General features: G+C 44.3%; 1 protein-coding gene across 10 annotated transcripts in view; it reads right to left on the bottom strand.

The window, feature by feature from the left end:
* EVL (Enah/Vasp-like) overlaps window positions 1-22,409 on the bottom strand; it is a 159,892-nt gene that overhangs the window by 3,827 nt on the left and 133,656 nt on the right. For 4 of the 10 annotated variants that reach the window (XM_052783148.1, XM_052783145.1, XM_052783146.1 and 1 more), the window contains exons 4-12: window positions 17,337-17,400; window positions 13,073-13,134; window positions 10,869-11,735; window positions 8,658-8,887; window positions 7,885-8,006; window positions 4,366-4,426; window positions 2,256-2,322; window positions 829-895; window positions 662-724 (exon numbers count right to left, since the gene is read on the bottom strand). In XM_052783148.1, coding sequence (XP_052639108.1) covers window positions 662-724; window positions 829-895; window positions 2,256-2,322; window positions 4,366-4,426; window positions 7,885-8,006; window positions 8,658-8,887; window positions 10,869-11,735; window positions 13,073-13,134; window positions 17,337-17,400 — 1,603 coding nt within the window. The remainder of the gene's footprint in view (window positions 1-661; window positions 725-828; window positions 896-2,255; window positions 2,323-4,365; window positions 4,427-7,884; window positions 8,007-8,657; window positions 8,888-10,868; window positions 11,736-13,072; window positions 13,135-17,336; window positions 17,401-22,409) is intronic. The other 6 variants (XM_052783150.1, XM_052783153.1, XM_052783154.1 and 3 more) reach the window with 3 other exon arrangements.

Here is a 22,409-nt window from a genome sequence, read left to right as displayed (position 1 = left end):
CATGGGTGGTGATACTGCAGCTTGGCTGTTCTGACCGACAGGAATTCTGGAATTCTACTTCAGGCTTCTTGGCTTTTGACACCTGCCAGCTTTTGTACCCCATATTTCTGAATGCCCTCTCTCTGGCCGGGCGTTTTTACAGCTCACTGTTATTAACTTTTTGCAGCAAGCTTTGCTCTCCTTTCTCATGCACTCACTGGAGCTGCACAGATGGAGGAGTAAGTTCCCTTCTCCCAATTGCAGGCTCTTCAGATAATTTCTGCCTTTGCTTTTGAATTTCTGCAGAGGCTGGACAATGAAAACTTCTCCTATTGGCAGGGTCATCCTGAACCTGCTGTAAAAAGATGCTCTAAACCCTGCCTTCCACGTGGCACAGCGCACTGCCAAGCCCATGTGTCTGATTCACAAGCACGGATGCTTTAAGCACTTGCTTAAGGGTGTGATGTCTGTGATGCCTGTGCCAACCTGGGCAGGGGGATGTTTCCATGGAACAGGCCTTTGACACGACACACTCTACCTTCACACTTTGTGCAGCGACAGACAAAGCAGATTGTAAGAGAATGAGTAAAAGATGTGACTGAAGATGAACATTAGTGCTGAATGATGGGATTAGCCAAAGGACAAGCCAAGACGGTTAAGAAGCCGGGCCGTTAGCCAGTACCTAGAAGACACGTGGGATTGTGTGGGGCTCTTAGCTTCACAGCTCTTCACCACTGATGGATTTCTACAGCAATGGAATGAAACAAGACATGAGTTGTGCACGTGCCACAGGGACAGCATGACCATCCCAACTGCTAGCCAGCCACAGGGACACCCCGTGCAGCTCACCTAGAAAGTAATGAAGATACAGGCTTTTCAACAGAATTGCTCCTTTCCCATGGCTTCTTCCCAGAGTCTGGAAAACAAAAAGGAAAAGTTACAGTTTATTATTTTTTTCTCTAATGATAAAAAAATCCTTAAGTTGATTGTCTTATACAGCTGCTTTCATTCAGTGAGGATGAGTGACTTAGAAAAGATCCAGGAAAGCAGGATTGCTGAATGAGTGCAGTTGCCTACATTACAGAGAAAGCATTGGCAGAAATCTGCTTAGTGATCCCTTTAATTAGGGACTGGAGAGTTAAATAATACTAAAAAGACATGGAACTGGAACAGTAGGAGCAAAAGCATAAATCACTTCCATTAAGAAATACAGGCTAATTGCTTCAAGGCTTAGTTTATTCAGTACAATACTTATTTATATTTTAAGTTAAAAAGTCTTAGGTTTTTTGTCTGCATAGTTGGCAGGAAACGTGGGTGTATCTAAAAAAAGGCAGTGAGACCCCCACTATGCAAATCTCCACAGAGAATTTATTTAATGTTGTCTACATTTCTAACTCACAGGACATTCCCAAAAGCTGCACCACATAACCCTTGTTACCGAAAACACTTACTATTGTCCCAATTTCCCCCTATGCAAATAGTCTAAAATAAAGTGGACTGTTTCAGAGACTTGAATATCACACAACTTTATACACAAGGGTTTGCTCCTCTGTGAGGTCCTAAAAAGCTCTTTAAAAGAACTATGGGCACTCCCAGGAAATCTCTAGATCTCATTCCTCATTTATGCGCACCTTTCTCCTGGCTTCTTCCCCTTCCCTTGCAAAGCACGTAAATCATGGCCTTGTTCCAAAGGGAAGCTGGAATGGTTAAATACTCATTCCCTTGGGAGAGATTTGTTTTAGCATGTATGAAAGCCAAGGCTGACTCAAGGATGAATCTGACTGGCTTGCAGCTTATCTACTCAGTTACAGTTATTTGAGCTCATCATAGGAAAAACATATTTTGGGGGCTCCTTAATTTCACGTAGTAACTCTCAGGATCAGGCTTACTGCAACAAGTTACTATGTTAAGGAAGGATAACAGTCTGAGACCCAAACCCCAACTGTATAAACCAGGACAGCTACACCACCAAAAGTAAAATAATATATCTTTTTTCTTTTAGAAGATTTAGGTGCACAATGTTGAAGACACAAATCCTCAGCTACATGACTGGACTCCATTAATTAAACTGGCTGTATTGTCATTCTCTTGGCTGTGAAGCATATAAAATCATGATTTCATGCCGAGTACAGTTTTTAAAACAATAGGTATTTGGGAATTTTTTTGTTAGTTACTGCTGCTGCACTCAGCAGTAGGATGATGACCCTAGAGCCTAGAGGTGGCGAAGAAGACTAGCTTAAGAAGACAACTACAACACTAGTAGCTGAATTTAATACCTGATGAATTTTGCGGCTGCTGGGCGGGACCTCGTGTACTGGGTGAAGGAGAGGTGCTAGCATCATCCTACAAAGACAAAACCAGGACATTACTGAATTCTGGAGATGAAGTGGAGAGTCCTCTCCTACTCTGGAGACCAGCTGCAGCACAGGTGGTACGAAAGCAAGTTTCCTCCAAGCATGTCCAACAGGCACTGCTGCCAAGGTATGGGCTCAAGTCTATTTAAACTTTAACCTTTCTCTCCCTTTAGCACGGCAAAATACATCCTTTCCATTTTTTGCTAATATGGACACCTTTTCATGATTCCACTGAATCACTCTCATCCCTGTATGCCAAACCAGGCTGAATTACCACTCTAAAGTGCTGGTTGCTGTTGTCTCAATACAAACCATCCGCTTCCCAAATTTAGGAACTCTCTGTGATATGGAAACTGAGCCATCTGAAGGAACAGTAGGTCAAATCCCAGCCTTTTAGCCCAGGACAGCCACTGGTATCAGTGAGAGTAGTCCAGGTGCTAACAGAATGTAACTAAGTCAATCAGTATTCCTCCTAAGTAGAAGATTAAACACTACATCACAGATTTGGACTCTTTTTTCTGGGATTTATGTGTTACAGATCATAAACATTCACCCATACATTTGACATGTCAATATTATTTAGCAGCCCTCAAAACACACTCAGGCAAAACATTAACTGTGCATTGTAAAATGGAATTGCACCCAGTTTGACGGAAGATACCCCCACCACAGAGTGTACTCAAGATACACATTAAAGAGATGTTCTCTAAAACACCTTTCTAAACAGTTTGGTGCTATCAAAAAGTTTGATTTGGGATATAAACTAGTGCAGAGCTTCAAGGAGAGAGAAGAAGGGGCAGAAAGACAGCAGAGGCTGAATAGTTAGAAGCTAAATGGTGCCTTTCATCTCTGAATGGTTCAAAACCAGCTTTGGGGCAAGATTAAGAGCAATGGTTGCATAGTGGGTTCAATAGGCAAATTCCATGCTTGAAGCATCCCTTGAGGAACATGCAAAAATTAGCTGCTTTTCTCCTTAAACAGTCCAAAGTGCTTATTCCTGTTCTTGCTACAAAGCTTTCAGACTGGGGTGAGAGCTACATTTTCTGAATGAATCTTCTACTGAGCAGCTGTTACTTTGTCTTTGGAGGGAATACCTCTGTAGAGGTGATACAAGGCACACATGATGCTTTACGAACTTGCAGCCATGGCAGAGAGCCTTCATGAGGGTACTGGCTAGCAACAGGAATGCTGTATGAGCAGCAGCCCAGAAAAGCACCACATGGGAAGGGACACAGCATAAATCCTGGCCTCTTTTGGAACTGGAAAGATCTCCCATTCTTCATCAGTTCAGGGGGTAAAAAAGTGTTTTAATCTGCATGTTGAACTCAAAACTGCTGCATCAAGTTCAGTGTAAAGACTGAGTCAAATCAAAACTCTTGTTTAATTGCTTTGTGGACAACATACAGACAGAACAGTTAAAAGAGAAATGAATCAAAGTTCCCCAAAGTTGTCCAAATGCTGTCTCATTTTAGTGTAAGTATCATGAACGCATATCTTAACTTTTGAATGGTCTAATGGTTAATACACTGTTTCCCCTCCACCCCCCCAGAGACGTGTTTTATGTGCACTCTGGGGTCCGAAGTAAGCTGATTCTTGCATGGAGATTGGCAATCCAAAGTCAAACCACACGGTTGATGATCCACTTCAGCTTAGCTGAAGCTGCAAATTTAAAATAAGAAATGTGAACTTGATCTCAAATTAACTTGCCAGAAGGTACAATGCATCTTCTTAAGGGGCAAGAATCTACCGTACCCTACCACACTCAGATCAGACTATGAGAAATCGCCTATTAATCTGGTTTGGACAATACCTCACCTATCAGTAAGGTAGAAATTCTTGTTTAGAAGGTGCTGCTCCCAGGAAAGGTGGAAGCAGTTACATTTGGCTTTTGATTGAATGTGCAAATCTGTTCCTGGATCAGCACTGCTTGTCATTGCCTGCCACACACAGTGAATGAGCACAGGACTTTGGCTTACAAGGCAGCACATCAACATATTTGCAAGAGCACAACAGTAAGGAGTCTTTCACTTACGTTTTGGCTTTCCTCTTCCTTTTTGTCAGCTGGCTTGTCTGACTGCGATGCTGCTTTCCTCCTTTGCAAAGGAACATGAGAGAGGACACACAGTCAACCTCTAGAAACGCATCCTCCACGTGGGAAGGCTGATTCAAGCTCTGGTGGGAGTTATTATTTGCTTAGTTCATTCTAGGGAATGCGACAAAAGCTGGATGTATTTGGTTGCGTAGGATTGGGGTGCAGGTGAGGAATCCAGACCTTGGCGATATGACTCACGGAGAGGGGCAATATTATGAGATTGTGTTTAACAGAGGAATGCAGGGTGCAGAGCTTAAGAAAATGTGTCAAAGCAGAGGAAGGAAGCGCAGCTGGGTATGAAACTGGGTGAGAAAGGGATGGCTTCTCTCTGGGGCTCAGGAAGCGCTGGCTCCTGTGTCCTACACAGGAGGAACAACCCAAACTCCCACAGGGGTTTCTGAGGACCAACCCAACCCCCCCAGGTGGCTCAGGTGGGTATTGCAGTGATGACACTGTGCTCAGCCAGCTCCAATATTATTTTGCTACCTGTCCTATATCCCATCCCCCGTGTCCCTGTTCCCACCCAGAGAAAGGGCTGTGGCAGTGCTCCCATGTGATGGGAAGACAACCAGAAAAGCCCTTCAACCCAGGTCCATCCTCACCGGGAAAGATCGGGCACTGTTTCTGCTCATCCAAGATACCCTGCTCTCTCCAGGGTGGAAAAGCTCTGGCTGGAGACCGTAAGTCAGGAAACAACTGCACCAGCCTGGGTTTTCAAGTGCCTTTGGTGGGTGACAGGAGATTATTGCTGTCTCAAATGCAATTCAAAGGAAGCATTGCTCCTGAGTCCTGTAGTCCTAGGACTGGCAGTGTTGGTGGTGCCTACAGAAGTTGAGTGAGGACCTGAGACCCTCACTCTGTCCTGCTTTCCAAGGAGGCACAAAACTCTCTGAGAAGCAAGTGGCAGAGAGCTACAATCCATCCACTGGAGCAATTGGCCATGAGAGTAAACAAAAATGTTGGTTGTTTATCTTTGAAGAACACATGGTAAAACTTCTTGGGTGTTAGCCACACCGGCTGAAGAAAAGAAAACCAAATTCTTCATGTTCAAGACCTATTTAGGGTCTAAACAGTACTCAAGTGTGCCAGGTACTGATTCTCTAGACATCCAATTTCCCATTTTAGACAATTAGGGGAACTGCAGCTCTAGTCTCCACATGGACTTTGGTTGTGATGATCCTTATCCACCTGTGAACACTACTCCTAGCAGATGTTTTTTATAAAAAACAATATGACAGGTTTTTTCACTTAGTCTTGCTTCTGAAGTGGACAAAATTAATCTCACAGAAAAAAAAAAAAATTGCAGGTGGCACTTAGAAAGGCTTCTGAGTTTCAAAACACTGCTACAAGTTTGTCAAAGGATTTTTCTTTTCTTATCCCTGGCAAAAGAAAAGCCTCACTGGATACACAAATTGGAGGATTTGATGTAAATTTGACAAAAAAACAGAGGAGTAAAACACATGCATGTGTTTGTAGGGCACAGTGGTCCGTGGGAATTATTTCCAGATATTCAACTGCATTAATGATTTTATTAGATCAATAATAATTTTTATAATCTTTCTCGAATATTTACTTGATTCTTCTGAGGAAAAAAGGTTATAATGATTACAAACCTGAGCGAGGGAAATATTTGCCAGGGTGAGAGACCAGTGTTAGATTTATGTCCTGCAGCAAACTTAACTGGGCTGGAAATGATAGCGGTTTGTGAGATAGTTCATTATTCTGCTCGCACTTCAATAGGGGCCACTAAATCTAGAGAGCCATATTTTATACCACCTGAACTCTCAGAAGCATCTTCCTCTGTTACTTACCCAGCATTAGACACATTCCCTGTTTCTGAGCATGTGGTTTTCTGCTCAGAAAAGGGCCCCTGAGATCCCATGCTCATCACTCAGTGATTTCTGTATTGAACATGTTCAGTTTAAAAAACATCTTTTTTACCTCCTGGCTGCCAGCTTGGTAAAAGCAACCTGAAACACAGTGCCAGGTTCTTTCCTTGCTCTATGGCATCACACATAAAAAGGGTTTTGCAGCCAAAAGAAGTCCTCTCAGTATCAGTTTAACAGCATGTGCCCAGACTGCACTCTAGACTGACACTTGTGTATTTCCAATGACTTCCATGGCTTTGTGAAGCAAAATTTAGGAGACAATTCTGTTGCTGTCAACTCCCTGGGAAAGGATTTGCAGCTCAGTTATTTTCAGAGCAGAGGCAGTATGGTGCTCGTGGCAGTACAGGTGCTTTTGTTAAGACAGCGAGGGGATTCGACCCGGAGTACCTGAAGACACCAGATCCTACTCCCAAAAGCCATAGTGGAGTACATTTTAGACTAGAATCACAGAGATTTCTCGGATTTCTATATCCAACTATACGAGATGTCCATTTAGCTTGCTTGCTTGAACAGAGCTAGTTACCCCAGCATCTAGTCACTGAACCTTACTCTGATTACAGACATCTTCCAGTTCAGCAAGGTCAGTCTTGATATAGCAGCACAAAATAGATCAGAAGGTGAACCAGGAAATAACTATTTAAAGATATTAAACTATTTTAATTCTGAAAAGAGAGAAAATTATCTATTTGGTATTTTACACTGCTGATAATTTGTTATATTTATTTAATGTTTCCCAAAGGATTGCATCCACAGTCCATGTTCAGAATTCCTTCTGAAATGACCAGGACATGGAGAAAAGTTGGAATCAGACTCTCTAAACTGGGAACTGTTTTTATCCTAGACAACATTACTTACAACCTCCATCTCTGAGCACTATACAATTGTACCTACTCTTCATTATTTTACTCATCTTTTTCTTTCACTATTCATAAGTTAAAAAATCTTTAGAGCTAAACCCAAAACATTTAACACTAGGAACTTGGGAGTTACAGTCTGACAGAACTCAGGGGGAAAAGATAAAACAAAAATAATTGGAATAATTGAGTGCCTTTTAATAGCCGGTAGCTTGATACATCACAACTCACTTTTTAGTGGAGAATAACGTGGCTAGCCTGCCTGAAACACGCTGAGTATCGATAATAATTTACCTGCCAAGATGTTGTCCTTTTATTGCACTTCTGTTTATATTTTTGGGCCCAACATCCTGAATGTGCTGCATAAAGAATGATTTCTCTAAGTTCCTTTCATAGTTTACTCTTTCCGAAAACGGTAACTTTGAAATAGATCTGGTAAAATGGCAAAAGCCCAGAGGATATATTTATCACCATCTTTGAAGGCTGCCACACTGCAGGATTTGCTACAGCAGCTAAACTCTGCCAGGTATCATTGCTGCAACACCTACGCTTTCATATTAAAGGCCAGGCAATGCCAGCAAGTAACATCTATGCAGGACCTGTCAAATTGCAAAGAAGCACCAAAGTGACCCATTGCTAACCAAAAATGACAGCATCTTGTTCCACAATTTGCTGCAGAGCTCACGCTAGTGCTTACTTGAAGTCTAAGTACAAACCTTTTTGCCAGTAATTTATTCATTTCTTCCATTAGTCCTCCTCCGCCTCCTCCACTACTTGTTCGATTGGCATCGCTCTTAGAGACCCCACTGGGGCTGGACCCTCCTGAACCATCTTCTGGCTTAAGACAGAAATCAACATTGGAATTAATGAAAAGTTTCATTTACAACCACACCCGTAATGATTAGTTTTCCTAATTATTAGGAACAGCGATCACAGTCACAGCCCAAAACCAGAGATAGGATGTGTTCTGTCTTGGGAAGAAGACCCACACGGTCTTTATTAAAACCAGGAAGAGTCTGGGTGAGGCAAATATACGGGCAAATGATGAAAAAACCCACAGTGCTGTTTGTTCATGATTATGTTTATGCATGGTTATGCAACCATTACCTAAGCGGACACCTATTGACGTGAGGCTTCAACAGTCTACACTGGCATTTGTAAGCATGGTGCTGTTTTAACCGCTTACAATGACGGAAAACACTAACAGATAGTACAATCGTGGACTTTGCAGAAGTAATGAAATCTTAGCAACGTGAGAATTTGCAGCCATTTGCTAATTAACATTTTCTGAAGAGCAGAAATTCTACCAAACATTTCCTGCTCAGCTTTACTTGCACTACAAACTCACATTTAAAAGTCCACCTAACGGTCAGCTGAAGCGTGTTTCACCATGTTTCACGCTGGATTTCCAGACCATTACACCAAGCCGCGCCAGGCTTTCCCGCAGCAGAGAAGAGCCCACTGGGGAGTCCCAGTGCCACCTCCTTACCCGTTGAACTCTCCTTAGTTTGGCACCAGCCAGAGCCGCTGCGAGCCCTGACACTGACCCATCTTCGGTGCCAGCCCCTTGGCCGGCGCCTGCCGGCAGCGGGGGCGGCGGGGGGGGTGCAGCTCCCATGGGTGGCGGAGGGACTGGGGGGGGTGGCGGAGGTGGGGGCCCCCCGGACGAAGCAGGGATCACAGCAGCACCACTGGGATGACCAGGTGGAAGTGCTGGGCCTGAAATGCAGAGAATACGAATTAGACGTGAAGCACGATCCCCTCCAGCCCGTGCACAAGGTCACGTTCCCGCTCCCAAGGCCATGACCTGACTGCATGGCGAGTGAGCAATTCAAGGAAGCACGAAGCATGCAGAAGAACGGGAAACGGCGGTTGCACCAATGGTCAACCAGCTACAGTTGTGTCCTCCTGCGAGACCCCGTCACTGATAAACTAGCCTTCTCCCTCTGCTTCTCCCTGGCTGGGCTAGTGTTTTAGTCTGTGCTGAAGACAAAACACAGACATTGCTTCCCAATTCATAAGTGGCACCTTCTTCTGCTTCTCTTATAGCTTTCTACATGGAGATAATAAACTGCATCAGCCGACTCTGTGGACTTCGGTTAACATCAGCTTTTCACCACAATCGTGGGCTACAGCGACACATTCTCCTTTCTGCTGAACAGAAAGCGTGTGGCCTCAGCTGGTCTTGCAAAATAGCGGGGGGACAGTCCAGCTCCAAGCACCCCAAGGTTCACCAAAGCTCCTCAAAGCAGCAGCCTGTGGGAGGGGTTGATGGTGGGTAACTCCGTTGCAGTGTTTTGCCTATCTGTAACGGGTCAGCTGAACAAATACACCTCCCGAGGGTATTTCCCCACATTATGCTCTCTCAGAACAGACTGCTCCTGATACATAATTACAGGTTCAGTTGTTAAGTAAGTGTTATTTTGAAAGACAGGCAAGTTTTGACTGAGGAACATTTGGAAACTGTATTTAACATGAGCAGCCTGGTTTTCTTCTTATCTAGGTTTTCTTACAATACTGCCTTATTTCTGTGGTTACTGCTGCCATTATTTCACACTCCCAATTCCATTCTTGAAATGAACCATAGCTGCTATTAGAAATACTTTAAACGTTTCAAGCCCTCTTTGGTTCATGAACATAATAGCTAGTAATTCATTGTGGGTACAGTTAATTGTAATTGCAAAACTACACCCACCTAATTAGAGGCCAGCCTGAGGCAAAAATTGAACCGAGTCAAAATAATGGACTGATGTGAGTTTAAAATAACTTTATTGAACTAAGTGGATTTCAAGGACTTAAATCAGCTGAAGGACTGAGCCTCCAGTGGATGCAGTAATATTTTTAGCAGAAAGTGAAAGGAAATGTCTCAGTTTTCTTCCTTTTCTAGGCACGTCATTTAAGCATTATATGTGGTTATAAACAGGAATGGATCCAAGTCACAAAACGTATGATCTGAATTGCAAATAGGCATTACTCGTAACTGTTCTAACTCCGCGGGCTTTAGACGAGCACTAGAAATCAAGACCATATGCAAAGTGGCAGACCCAAGCTCTTGATCTGCCTGCAGTGAAAAAAGTTTGCTGGAATAGTTATAGTGACGAGCCCTCAACTATAAATGCAGTTTAGGCCAGGAAGACAGTTTCTAGAATGAAATAAATTACACAAGCACAGGGGATTCTGGGTAACTATAACAAAATCCACGTTATATCTTTTGCTGGTGACAGAAATACCACTTAAGAAAAAGAATAAAAATCACAACCTCTACCAGTATTGCTACACAGACAACAAGTCTACCGCAGACCTGGCCTCCAGCTTCAGAAGAGCCCATCTGCTACGTTTGGACCAGCTGAAAATAGGTTTTGTACGAAGCTTGCTGCCAAATGCAATTTGACTCTGCTGAATGATAAAAATCTCCTTCTGGGCTAATACAGTAAGAATATGCATTGCAACAATGCAGCTACAGGGCCCTGGTCCTGTAATTCTTGCTTTTCACCTTGCTTTTAGCTCAGAAGGTCCCTGGACCGGTCCCAAGTGATTTTGATACTTTTCCACCTTGGTTTCAGAAACCGTGTACAGCAGGAGTAGCCTTGGGTCTCTCAGCCCTTTTTCTGGTGGTCACAGGCAGTGCCAACGGGGCTTTTTAAAGAGCTGAAAGCTAAGGCTTTACACAGATCGCAACTCATTCAAAATCAGTACTTACTCAAGTGGGCAATGGCTGATGAAGTCATGTAAGGAGGGGTCCTCCTGGGCATAGTCACCTCAGACACAGCAGCGTAAGGGGGAGGCAATGGAAGACAGTATGACATGGGCTGATGCTGCCACTGCTGTGGAGGACGAGATGGTGGATGGGAGGAGGGGGAGAGAGCCTGGCCAAAGGAGCTGGGGGGGCTGGTGACGGTGGGCAGCGGGGAGAAGGGTGCAGCTCCTAGGTGTGGAAGGAAGGACCCGTCCACGCTTTTCACCTGGGTCCCGCAGGGGCCTAAAGCAATTTGTCCTTCAGGATGGCCATTCAGAGGTATGTTTGCTGAGGTCTCCTGGCCTGCTTTACCTGTGGGTCCCTTGACCCTGTCAGGCGGGACAGGAATCACAGGCAGGATGGTGGGACCACGCAGCTGCAGGATGTCACCCCTCTGCAGAGGTGGTGAATTTGTGGCGGAGGAAGCAGAAGACCGAGGAGAGCACGAAAGAGAAGAGCGCCTGAGAGGCTGGCGAGAGGTGAAGGGAAAGTGGGGAGGATGGGGAGGTGGTGGAGACAGTGAGGTTCGCCTGATGCCTGGCATTGCGGTCCTGCGGTTTGGGCAGGCTGGAGGGGAGGAACCTGGGGCCGTTGGCAGCTCAGAGGCTGAGTGCCTGTGCAGGAGCTGCGGGGACTCTCTGGCTCTCTGCAGGGATCTGAAAGAGGACTGACTAGCCAGCTTGGGGACAGCGGGTGCTGAAGAGACAGCGCTGGCATGAGGTGGTGGTGGGGGAACAGCACCAGTGGCAGGAGCACCGCAGTTACTGCAGGTGGGAGGAGGAGACTGGGGCTGAGAGGGGCGAGAGCACACGCTTATCTGAAGGGTGGAAACTAAAAGAACAGAAAAGACAAATGAAAAGAATAAGATGGGTACGCGGCAAGGAATGAAACCGAGGCAAAGCGGAATGGAGAAAAAGGAACCGCAAAGTAAATGCAACAGAAGCTCAAACAAAGCAAAGAGGAGATGGTGCAGGCACTGGCTTGGGGGTTTCCAGCCCTCAGCAGAACCAGAGGGCTGTGCAGAGCAAGACCCTGGCAGCACGAGATGGGCTGCACGCTCCCCCCAGGGCTGTGCAGAGCAGGACCCTGGCCGCACAGGCAGGGCTGTGTGCTCCGGTGCCAGTGAGGCTCCTCCAAGCCCCCTGTGAATCTGAGTCAGGATCACGAGCATCACCCTTGCACCAGGGGCAGCTGCAAAGGACACGCTGAACACCACAGTGGCCACCTCGTAGCCAGAGAGGGGACAGCCAGAAGCCCCTGGGAGCCACGTACTGCTCCTTGTGGATGGCAAGGCAGGATTTTGGCTATGTTCCCTACACAGAATAGCACAGAGTAACCTCTGCCGAAACAGCGTCCCACAACTTCTGTCGCTGACTAAGGTACGTGTGTATGTCTGAGCTGGTTTCAAGTCAAAAACTAAAAAGTTAACAGCTGAGGAAAAACATTTTACTTATGTGGCCAGATTAACTGAAAAAACTTCCCCAAAACAAAAGCCCAAACACAAGATGGCCATCTTGGCTTGCTTGCTCTGCCTTCTTTCAGAGAGGCAAAGCCATACTTTGTAGTTATAAGCTATTCCTGTCATCTCTTCTCTCAGCTTAGTGCAACTTAATATGCTATAGAAGATTTTCCTAAGCTCATTAAATATATATATTTTTTTCCATTAAGCTCACAGAAGACTCCTCACTTCATGACCACAAAATCCCCACCGATGAGCATCTAGAGCTGTGTTTTGCTCTGCGCTGTAGTTTGCTTTGTGCTGCAGAGCGATGGGGAGCGCCTGATCTGGCACATCCAGCACATCAACCCCATCACGCTGACATCCCCTGGAAACGTGGCGTCACTCTTGTGCCGGCTGCTCTCCTCGTGGGTGTGGAAGAAGCATGGCCAGGCCCCCTTGGTACACCTACAGCCCCCCCCTCAGCTGTACAAGTTTTGCCAAGGGCAAAACCTGCCTACGTCCACCTGCACACCCCAGACCTGAGGCTCTGTGAAACAACACAACCATGCCCGAATGCATCTAAGTCCCTAGCTGAAAATGCTTTAAAATCTAATCATAACTACAACCACTTTTAGCAGTCTAGCTCTTGTATAGCACCACGCAAACCCCGACTACAGCTAGAGGAGACAAGCAGGGCGAGACTATATCTGCTTGGTTTGATACGTGCCTGTGGTAGAGGTTCTTCTTTCCAGAGATTCCTGGCGCTGTTGCTGTTGCTCCATCACTTGTCTAAAACAGCAATGAAAAAACCCTCGGTCATTACGTATTTTTTATTATTTTGAGTAAAAGCTTTATCCACTGAGAAGCACTCAAGCTGTATGTCTCAGGCGGTGTGAGCCAGTACCTCACAAAAATGCTGTTCCCGTGAGATGGAGGTGATTGATTTCACTTGCCCTGGCCGCTGCGGTGCCATTGCACGCGTCGGGGAAGTGTAACCAGGACATTGCCCTGCACCTGCTGGACACTGCAGGGGCTGGTGGATCCATTTAACATAACTCCTCAGCGGGCTCTGCACCAGGAATAGTCAGTGCCCAAGGCCCAGGAGAGCACAGCAACCACGCCTGTCATTAACCTGAAGTGCATGAGCGTTGCAAGGGAAGAGCAAGGGGCATCTTGCATAAAATGACACAGTCCTGGGTCTTTTATGGATCAGGAGCCCAAAGGACTTGCAGTTAGAATGAAAATATAACGAAGCTTGATCTGCGTTTAGGTGCCAACTGTACAAAACCAAGCCCTTTGCTGGCACTGGACAGCCTGGCAGGCAGCCTGCCGCCTCGCGCCCCAGCACAGCCGCCCCGGGCCGGCCAGCGCGGCCACGGGGACCGCGACCGCTGCATTTCCTCCACGCATGCAGGTCACAGCATTGCACTGCATTGCACAGCTTTTTTGGCACCTTTCCCCCCAGGAGCTGCTAGGTCCCCTGCTACCCAGGCCTGGTGTCCCATCGGGAAATGCCCTGCCAAGCCCTTTCCCGGGCTGTGCTTTGCAGAGATGTGCAGTTCCCAGGGTCGATCAGCAGAGGTCTTCTCTCGCACGCTGTAACTTCTGCAGGAAGAGCTAGCGCTCCGACACCTGCCACAAAGCCACCCTGGCATTTCTTGTTTCTGCAACAGCTTTACTTCATGGGCTGTACAGTAAGGCAAGCTTAAGTCTAAGCAACACTTCTATTTTGACTCCTTACGTAATATTTGAGAGAGATCTCCCTGTTACATTTTTATTTGTACTTTCCTGAGACTGCAATTTTAAATAATTCTATCTTATTTACATACCAATAGAAGCTTTTTTTTACAAAAAAAAAGTCCAGAAGAATGAAGTTACGTTATGTAGGGAAAAAAAGAATGTCTTAATTTGCAAAACAAATTTCCCATATTTCAATTCTAATTCAATAGATGGAAAAGGAAAATCCACAATTTTGCTGTGGAAGGATCAATCCTAAACTGGTTGTATGTTCAGGACAGTCAATCCATCAAACACAGGCAATTTCTGGAAAACTATTATAGGCATCTGAGAAAATTATTACATGTGCAAAGGGGAAACAGTTTTGAGGAACAGTCTTGGTTGGCTGATTCAACTGGTTTCATTTAAGCTATGACACTTTAAACCAAATAAATAGAGATCTTTACTTCAATACAAAACCTGGCTCTTACTTGATAGTTATGGGCTGAACCCATCTGCAACAGCATCAATTGCACTGCTAAATCTTCAACTGTAAACGCATATACTACGAATTTCCTAAGCATACCGTCCCCTACCTTAGCTTGGCATTTATTAGCAAAATTTGATGATGAAGAACAACTTGACAACATTTTCCTCATTAAACCTGGGGGAAATTCTAGGTTTATCTGAAGGACAGACTTGGAAAACTCCAGCCTGACAGACCAGGAAGAAATATGGTTAAGGCGTCCCCAAGTCATTAAGAGCTGCTGCAGAGCAGATACAGGTGCAGGGTGCTCCCCAAAACAAGGGTCAGTCACCGGCATTTGAAGTCATTGAAGTCATTTATGTCAGCCCTGTCTGCCCTTAGGCAGAAGCAGTTTATACGTGCCAAATACACTGTTCCACACATGCTAAAAGGAGAAGTTCTTACACGCTTAGGAAGTCAAATTTATTCCAGTGGAACTAAATAATGCCTGAGATTTGGCACAAGGCTGCTTAAGGAATATGCAAGGAGTAAAGTACAAGAGGGGACAAATTACACTCTGACTCAAAAATATATTCTTTGAACATTTGTGTAAAGGTCTCTAAAAAACCTTTTAAACAGAGAAATTTGCAGACTAGTTACCATAACTTCATTTCCTTGCCTCCTTATAAGATGGTCAAAAAAAGCTAGGCCTAAATTAGGTCTGCTATATGCTTAAAGAATGCATCAGCATAATTAAAGCTGAAAATCCTCTAGTGCGGATGCAGTAATATCTAAGTGCATCTACTGGCATAGCTTATTCCAGTCCAATGGAGCAAAAGCAGCTTTCCCAGAACCACGTGCCCTGTAGCAGTCAAATAATACCTACCCAAAATGCTTTTACTGTCTCAAAATGGAAAATTTTTTTTGTTGAAAAAAAAATTATTTTTTTTCTAATGTAGTTAACCTGCTCACACTTTAAATGTACAGAGTAGACACCTAAATTTGAGGTCTGAGTTACATATGGTCTGAAGAATCAGTGATTTCCACTGGTTAAATGAAGAGCTGGATCAGGCCTTTCAGCCAGGCGGTGGGGACAGGTGGCATCCCCCCTGCCTCTGGATGAGCAGGAGCTCTCCTCTGACCTTTATGATAGCTCTGCTATCCCAAAGTAAATCTTACATATCTCGAGTGAAATATCATTACCCGCTGACCCATTTAATAGTCATATGTAAATCCCCACTAAATCTCAGGCCGTTCAGAGTTATTTGTAAAGGCACAGGAAACTAGTTTCCCTATACTTCCCTTACAGTTTTTAGAGGGGGAAAGAGAGAATCCTAAGTACCTACCACAGCCTGTGTAAGGGTCGTGCCTTAAATAACCTATACATGGTTTTGTGTACGAACCAGTCAGAGCAGTAGCCGTGGAACATCATTGCAAATGATATATTGCATCACTTCATCTCTGCTGCTCCAGGAGCATGTGATATTAAACTACACAACCCATACGGCCAGGGCAGTTCCTGGACCCTGCAAGGGCGGACGTTGCCTGCTTACAGGTTGCACCTACAAACGAAGGCAGAGCCCACTGAGCGCCTGTCATATCAGACCAACATCTGACATCTTTGGGGATGAACTGCCCCCACAGTGTGGTTCCAGTAAAATCCTTGCAAAGCTATTTATTATCTGAACCAAAAATTGGGCCAAGTCCTCTGGAGGACTAGCTGTACTTGCTGAGCCTTCCCTCATTACAGAAGCAAAGGCAGACACCGCATTTAAGCAATGCCAGGCACCAAACCTGGAGCAGTGACAGGTCCTGCCTATTTCTGTACTCCAGCGCACTCCTGATGAAGTGAGGCTCACTAGCTTACGTGTTACGGCAGAATATTCTCTGGTGTTTCTCATACAGTAGCAGAAACATATTTGCAGTTGAGCAGGAATATGGGGAACAAAGATGCTTTTTTTTGTGTGCACAAGCCTATACTTCAACAGGGAAACACAAGCCTGGCTAAGCAGTGCTGCTGGCGTGGACGCCACCGATGCCGGGCAGACAGATCACAGTTCTGACAGTATGGACTGCTGGTCACGCTAGAAGACTTTGTCCAGAATGGGATAGGTTTGTCTCGGCAAAGGAAGCTGAAGATACTGCTGCTACAGGAATCTGGGCTGAATCAGCAAAGCTGAAAGGAGATGGGCCTCCTTATATGAAGACAGGCATATGAAGACAGACACTCCTGCCCACCTGCCATTTGGCGTCAGGGAGACCACTCCTAGCAGCTAGAGAAAAGGCCGTGTGTAATAGTGGCACTAAGTCTGACGTACATGTAAAGGTGAAGGGTATGACTTCACACTTTCATTTATTATCCTAGTTTAGAGCAAAACATCCATAAAAGGAACAGCATATGATATAGGAAGTAGCCATACACAAAATGAGCCTGAGCTATTACTGAGAGTGTATATGGTCCGTCAGATGCTCCCTGGGCAATATGACTGTCAGCTGCCAGCAGGTGATCCAGAACAGGATACGGTTAGGCTTTCTTAATGTGCTTGAGAAACATACACTCCACAAAACGCTTTTAAACACATTTTGTCTTTAGCTCTGAACATCACTTGCCTCTGAGCAAAGAGATTACCTAGAGCTTCAGTTCACTTCACCCTTTAAAAGTCATTACAGAATCATTAGCAATAATTACAGAAAACTCAGAATCAGTTTAAAACAGGTGCAAGTAAAAAGAATAGTGCTTATTGGTGAGCAAGGACTGTATGTTCACCCAGGTTACAAACTAGAACTCTACCATAACTGATTAACTCACCTTCTCTGTGCCTCCATCTCATCTGGAGACGGCCCATTCTGGACCTGGCGCTGGGCAGCTGGACCTACAGAAAAAATGAGAGAATGCTATTAGGAAAGCAAATGTGGCTAACTTTAAAAAAAAAAAAGTGCCGTTCAGATGAATTGCTTCTCCATTTTACTATGAGAGAAAAAAACCTCAAGCATTATTGTCCTCTCTTTGCTTTATTTTTTTTTAATTCATTTTTTTCTATTAGACAAATCATCGCCTCCTGTAAATTTTTAGTCCCACTGGGAGAATCCAATGGCTAAATGTGTGAGCAATTTGTCCAGAAACTTGGCATCACGGTAGCTGTAGACTACATACTAATCCCTTGGCAACGGTGAAGACCCGTAGTGTTGCAAACGATGTCCTGTGGAAGGACAGTCCATCGCACTGGGATGCATTTCTAGCTTCTACAGAGTTCAGATCTAGCCTCCCTGGATTATTCTGTGCTTGCACAGTAATTCAACCACAGTGCTGAGTTTGTGAGCACACTTGCTAGCTAGTGCTGCTCTGATGCTGAGCTGGCATCAAGAAGCTACCTGATGGAAGGTGCAAGGAGATGCAAAATTAAACAAGCCTTATACAAAGGTGGCTTTTCTTTTTACAATGCTGTTGGTCTTCTGCTTCTGCAGGATTCACATCAAGCTGAGCTTTCACTGGCATTCACCAACAAAACCAAACTACACATTACCACTTAAGTCACATCTCCTCTCTTGACTCTGACCATTTAATCTCTGTTCTTGGACATTTAATCAAACACACTGACACTACATGCCATTTTCAGAAAGAAATAATTATTCTGAAAATAAAAATCATTGTTGGTAACATAAGCTACAGTGGTCTTGCATTTGGTGGAAGGAGGATTGTTCCATTGATTTGACGAGGTGGGTTTCAACTGGGACTAAACAGATAAGAGTTCTATTAAATGCAACAGCAATTTTCCTGATAAACAGCACTGAGAAATAGATCCGTTATATGCAGGAAATTATTATGCCTACCTTATTTTTTTCATTTTCAAATGCAAAATTTCATCCTTTTAAAAGTTATCCAACAGGAGTAAATCAGAATTAAACACTTACAAACCCAAATAAGTCACTCACAAATCATTAAGGATATTTCTCTCAATTTTCTTTATATGTTTCTGCCAGGCAGAATGTCATCTGAAAATGAATTTAGAAAGTATGACTGCGTGAAAACAGAAAAGATGGCAGAAATGCATCGCAGTCAGAAATTCTGGTGTGTTGACTGATCCTGATGAAATTGTGCCTATTTTTGAAATGTTCTTAAGGACTAACATTTGCAGAAGGGGAACAGAGCACTTTCTGAAAATCAGGCCCATGTATTCCAGTTTTGGGTATCCCAAAAATGGAGCCAGTGTCAACCACTGAGTCAAAAGCTCTGACACTTAAAAATAACTTAGGACTGGGTATGAAGACAGTTCACTTCTTTAATGTCTCATGACCGACAACTTAATATTGTTTGTCACAGGCCTTTGGCAAACTATTTAGACAGAAATGCCACATTTTGTACAGATCATATGAGACAATGCAGGGGGAGAGGGTGGGTTTTTTGGAAGCAAGCCTCAGGAAAAAACTTGGCAGGTATTTGGGAAGCACAGAGCAGGAGGCTCACGTGTAAGGAGTGTAAGGTGTAACAAGGATGCCGTGTTCCTGTGTGAATGCTTGCTTGTACTGTGCATCTTCACCACTGAATGAAAGAAGGCCAGAGCTACCCCTGAGCAGCAGTTACAGAGCGAATTTAAACTTCTTCTGAACACAGTAGGAAGACAGGTAAGGTCCCATCCCCAACCTCTGGAATTGGACCAGACTCCCCACAGTTACCAGTGCCAGCGGTTTGGACCCTGGCTCTGGTGTGTGCAGGAAACACCCGCGTTCTCCTGTGCACATACACATCCCTGTGAGATACTTCAATAAGCAGACTTCTGGGCGAAAGACTTTCAAGGCTTAAGTCAGTTACACCTTCCTCACCAGGTAATGAATTCCACCACGACAAGCCTTAGCCATGCTCATCACTGCCTATGATTTCATCATGAGAAAACTGCCCTTGTATAAAGACTCAGAGCATCATACAGAAGCCAGCACTCTGCTTGGAAAGAGGACTAAAAGTAGGTGCCAAAGCGAGCAAGAAAGGCCAGAGGATGAGGCAGCAGAAACAACAGTTCTTCCCTGGCAATAAATCATGTCAAAGTATATAGGAGGCTCTAATGATGCCATCTTAATCTGGTACTTTGGCATGAATCTCCCCTTGGGGCCAAATGCCCAGAAAAATGAGGCAGTGTGGCCAGTTTGACTAATACTAGACATGCAGAAGGAATCAAAGACCAGACTATCAACACCACAAAAAAACCAACTCCTTTTTCCTGTGGGCACTGTTATGAACTGGCTATATAGGTTTAAAACCAAACAAATCCAACCAAATCAGTTTGGAAAGTGGCCTGAAGAAATCCTTTTAAGGCAATGTTACAAAGCACATCTGGAAGCTGGGGTTGTTGCTTTTTATCACCTGGAGCTTTCTCAAGCTGATCTTGCATAGCAGTCAGGTAAATGAAAGAGCATATGAATCTGCAAACAAGTCCATCTCAATTTTCAGCACGAAGGAGTCCTAGTAAATTCAATGAGTTTACTTATGTTTTCCGGTATGTATGTGTATGCTTGCAGGATTAAGACCACACTTGAAACTAAATGCACAGCTTTTGGTTGCAATACGTGGTTGCAAAATGAACACTGGCTTTAAAAAATTTGTCTGTGGTACAGCAAATACCTGATATATTCCCAGGGCAGACCACAAGTCAATTCAGACAACGCTACTGGAAAATTTTTCCCCCACTTCACTGAAATAACTTAATTTCACTCCCTTATTCAGAGAGAAGCTCCATGCATTAACAGTTCCTTTTTTTTTTTTTTTTTTTTTACATTAAGAACCCCAGCTGATTGTTTCAGTTGGCAGGATTTTGTTCTTATTATTTGGCCATAGTGTGAAATGTCCTTACAATGAAGCATATAAAGCTCCTAATTATGTTTTGAAATTGCCAATTTCTTCATAGTTTCTATAGAAATGCCCTCCTCTTTTGGCAGACAAAAACAAGAGAAAAAAGATCAGAAGGAAAGAAGCTACTTCAGACCTGACTCAGTAAATAATCAACATACAAAAACTCTTTGTGTTAAGTGGTGACAAATTTTCAGATATTTTTGTTTGCACATTAATTTAAAAAGCCAAACAACTTTTCAGATGCACAGGCTACATGACTGCACGGCCCCCCCAAATGCCTTAATTCTCTCTGATATCTTGAGAGATGAAACAATTAGTGTTTTCTGCGTAATGACTAATTCCTTTCTTTTGCAGGTTTAGATTTCTTACTTAAACCAACACACTGCAGCAAAACATCATTCATTTATTCAAATCTTTTCCAAACTCATTTTTCTTCTGTTTTACTAGTGACCAGCAGTGAGACATTAAAGAAATGAACCGCCTTCCCTTCATACTGAATCTTAAGCTATTTTTAATGTCCTCTTCTGCACATTAGTTTTATCACATTTTTCTTCTCAAAGTGCTTTAGAAGTGAAGTACCCTAAAAAAGTTGGGAGACAAAAGAAGGCAAGCATGAACAGAAGAGGAGGATGAAGCTATAATAGGTAGCTTGTCCTCTCTCCTGAGTAATACAAGAAGCAGTGGAGTAAAAGTTGGTAAGATAATGCTACCTGAGGAAAAGCCTAGATCAGCTGCAGAGGTCAATCACAGCCTGTGGGAACAGGGATACCTGTTTTGTGTTCCTGCAGAGGCTTGTATTGATTGGAAGTTGTTGGAAAAGAGGTTGAGGAAAGTTGTATGTGGAGTTGTCCTGAGATAACAGGGTGTTCAGGACAGTCACACCTTTTGCTGCCAGGGGGGTTACAGCTCTTCTTGCCACAGTGGGGAAACACACTGGTTCTATTTGGCACTGGTTGTTGTTTTGCTTGAGTTACTCGCAACCATAAGAAATAATTCTTTCTGGCATCCTGCTTGTGATCTTATTCAAGCCAATCATTTTCCTATAGTAATATGAAACCTTAATTTGCAAACCCTTTATAAAGAAAAAGGTTAGATGCACCCTGCTTTGGCAACCAAGATTTTGCCTGAAGGTGGCCAATACACTTAAAACTCCAACCCAAGCTTTCAGGTCTGTTCATTGCCAGAAACATATATTCTGCTAGATCTCCCCCCCACCCCAGTCCAGATTTAATAATCCAGGCAGGGATTATTTTTACACTTGGTTCTGTACGCGTATGCTCTGCAGTGCACATACAGCAGACACCGGTTTGACTGAGGGTTTTTTAAATTCAAGCCGATTGCTAGGTTTATCTCCTCGCCACATTTTTAGGTATTTCTCAGACCTGAGCAGACATGAATGGCAAGTGCTCTCGGTCATGGCATCCTCATTTAAACCTGCTTCTCGAGTTGCCGTGTGAGCTGCCTCCAACCCTGGCAGCCTTTGGGAACAGCCTCACAGAGAAGAGTGCTTAGCACAATAACCAGGAGAGACAGTTTTGCTACTGACCCGTTTGCAGCTTCACAGGTGTTGCAATCTACATTTTTAGCAACTACTTAATGCAGGAGATACTCTGTGAATGTCTGTGTTTCCTCGCTTCGTTGCTTTGTAATAATTAACTGCATTTTTGTATAAGCATCTTGTGATTCAGCTCTAGGCAGATTTGGGGAGCACACGGATGTTTTCCATGTTTGCTTTTTCTCCTCCCACTCAGCCACCCCAGCACCCACTCTGCCCTTCCCCAGCTGTCCCTAAAGATGGTGATGGGGAACTCCTGGCATAGGGCACTGCTTTGCAGTGGGTGTGATGGTCTCCATATGCCGGTGGCCGCTCCTGCACCGCTGCACCCTGCTACTGCTCGGAGATGTCCACATCTGGACCCACAGCCAGCCACAGAATAGGGCCAAAGCTGTCACTGAAGGAAAACCTATGCTCCAGCTTCTACTCTGGCATAGCTGATGGGAAGGCACGAGCAAGCAGGAGCAATGTCATCATTTCTTTCC

This window comes from Harpia harpyja, chromosome 3 (genome assembly GCF_026419915.1).
Source record: "Harpia harpyja isolate bHarHar1 chromosome 3, bHarHar1 primary haplotype, whole genome shotgun sequence".
Taxonomy (NCBI): domain Eukaryota; kingdom Metazoa; phylum Chordata; class Aves; order Accipitriformes; family Accipitridae; genus Harpia; species Harpia harpyja.
Note: the sequence above shows the minus strand (reverse complement) of the source record. Positions and strands in the feature narration are given on the sequence as shown.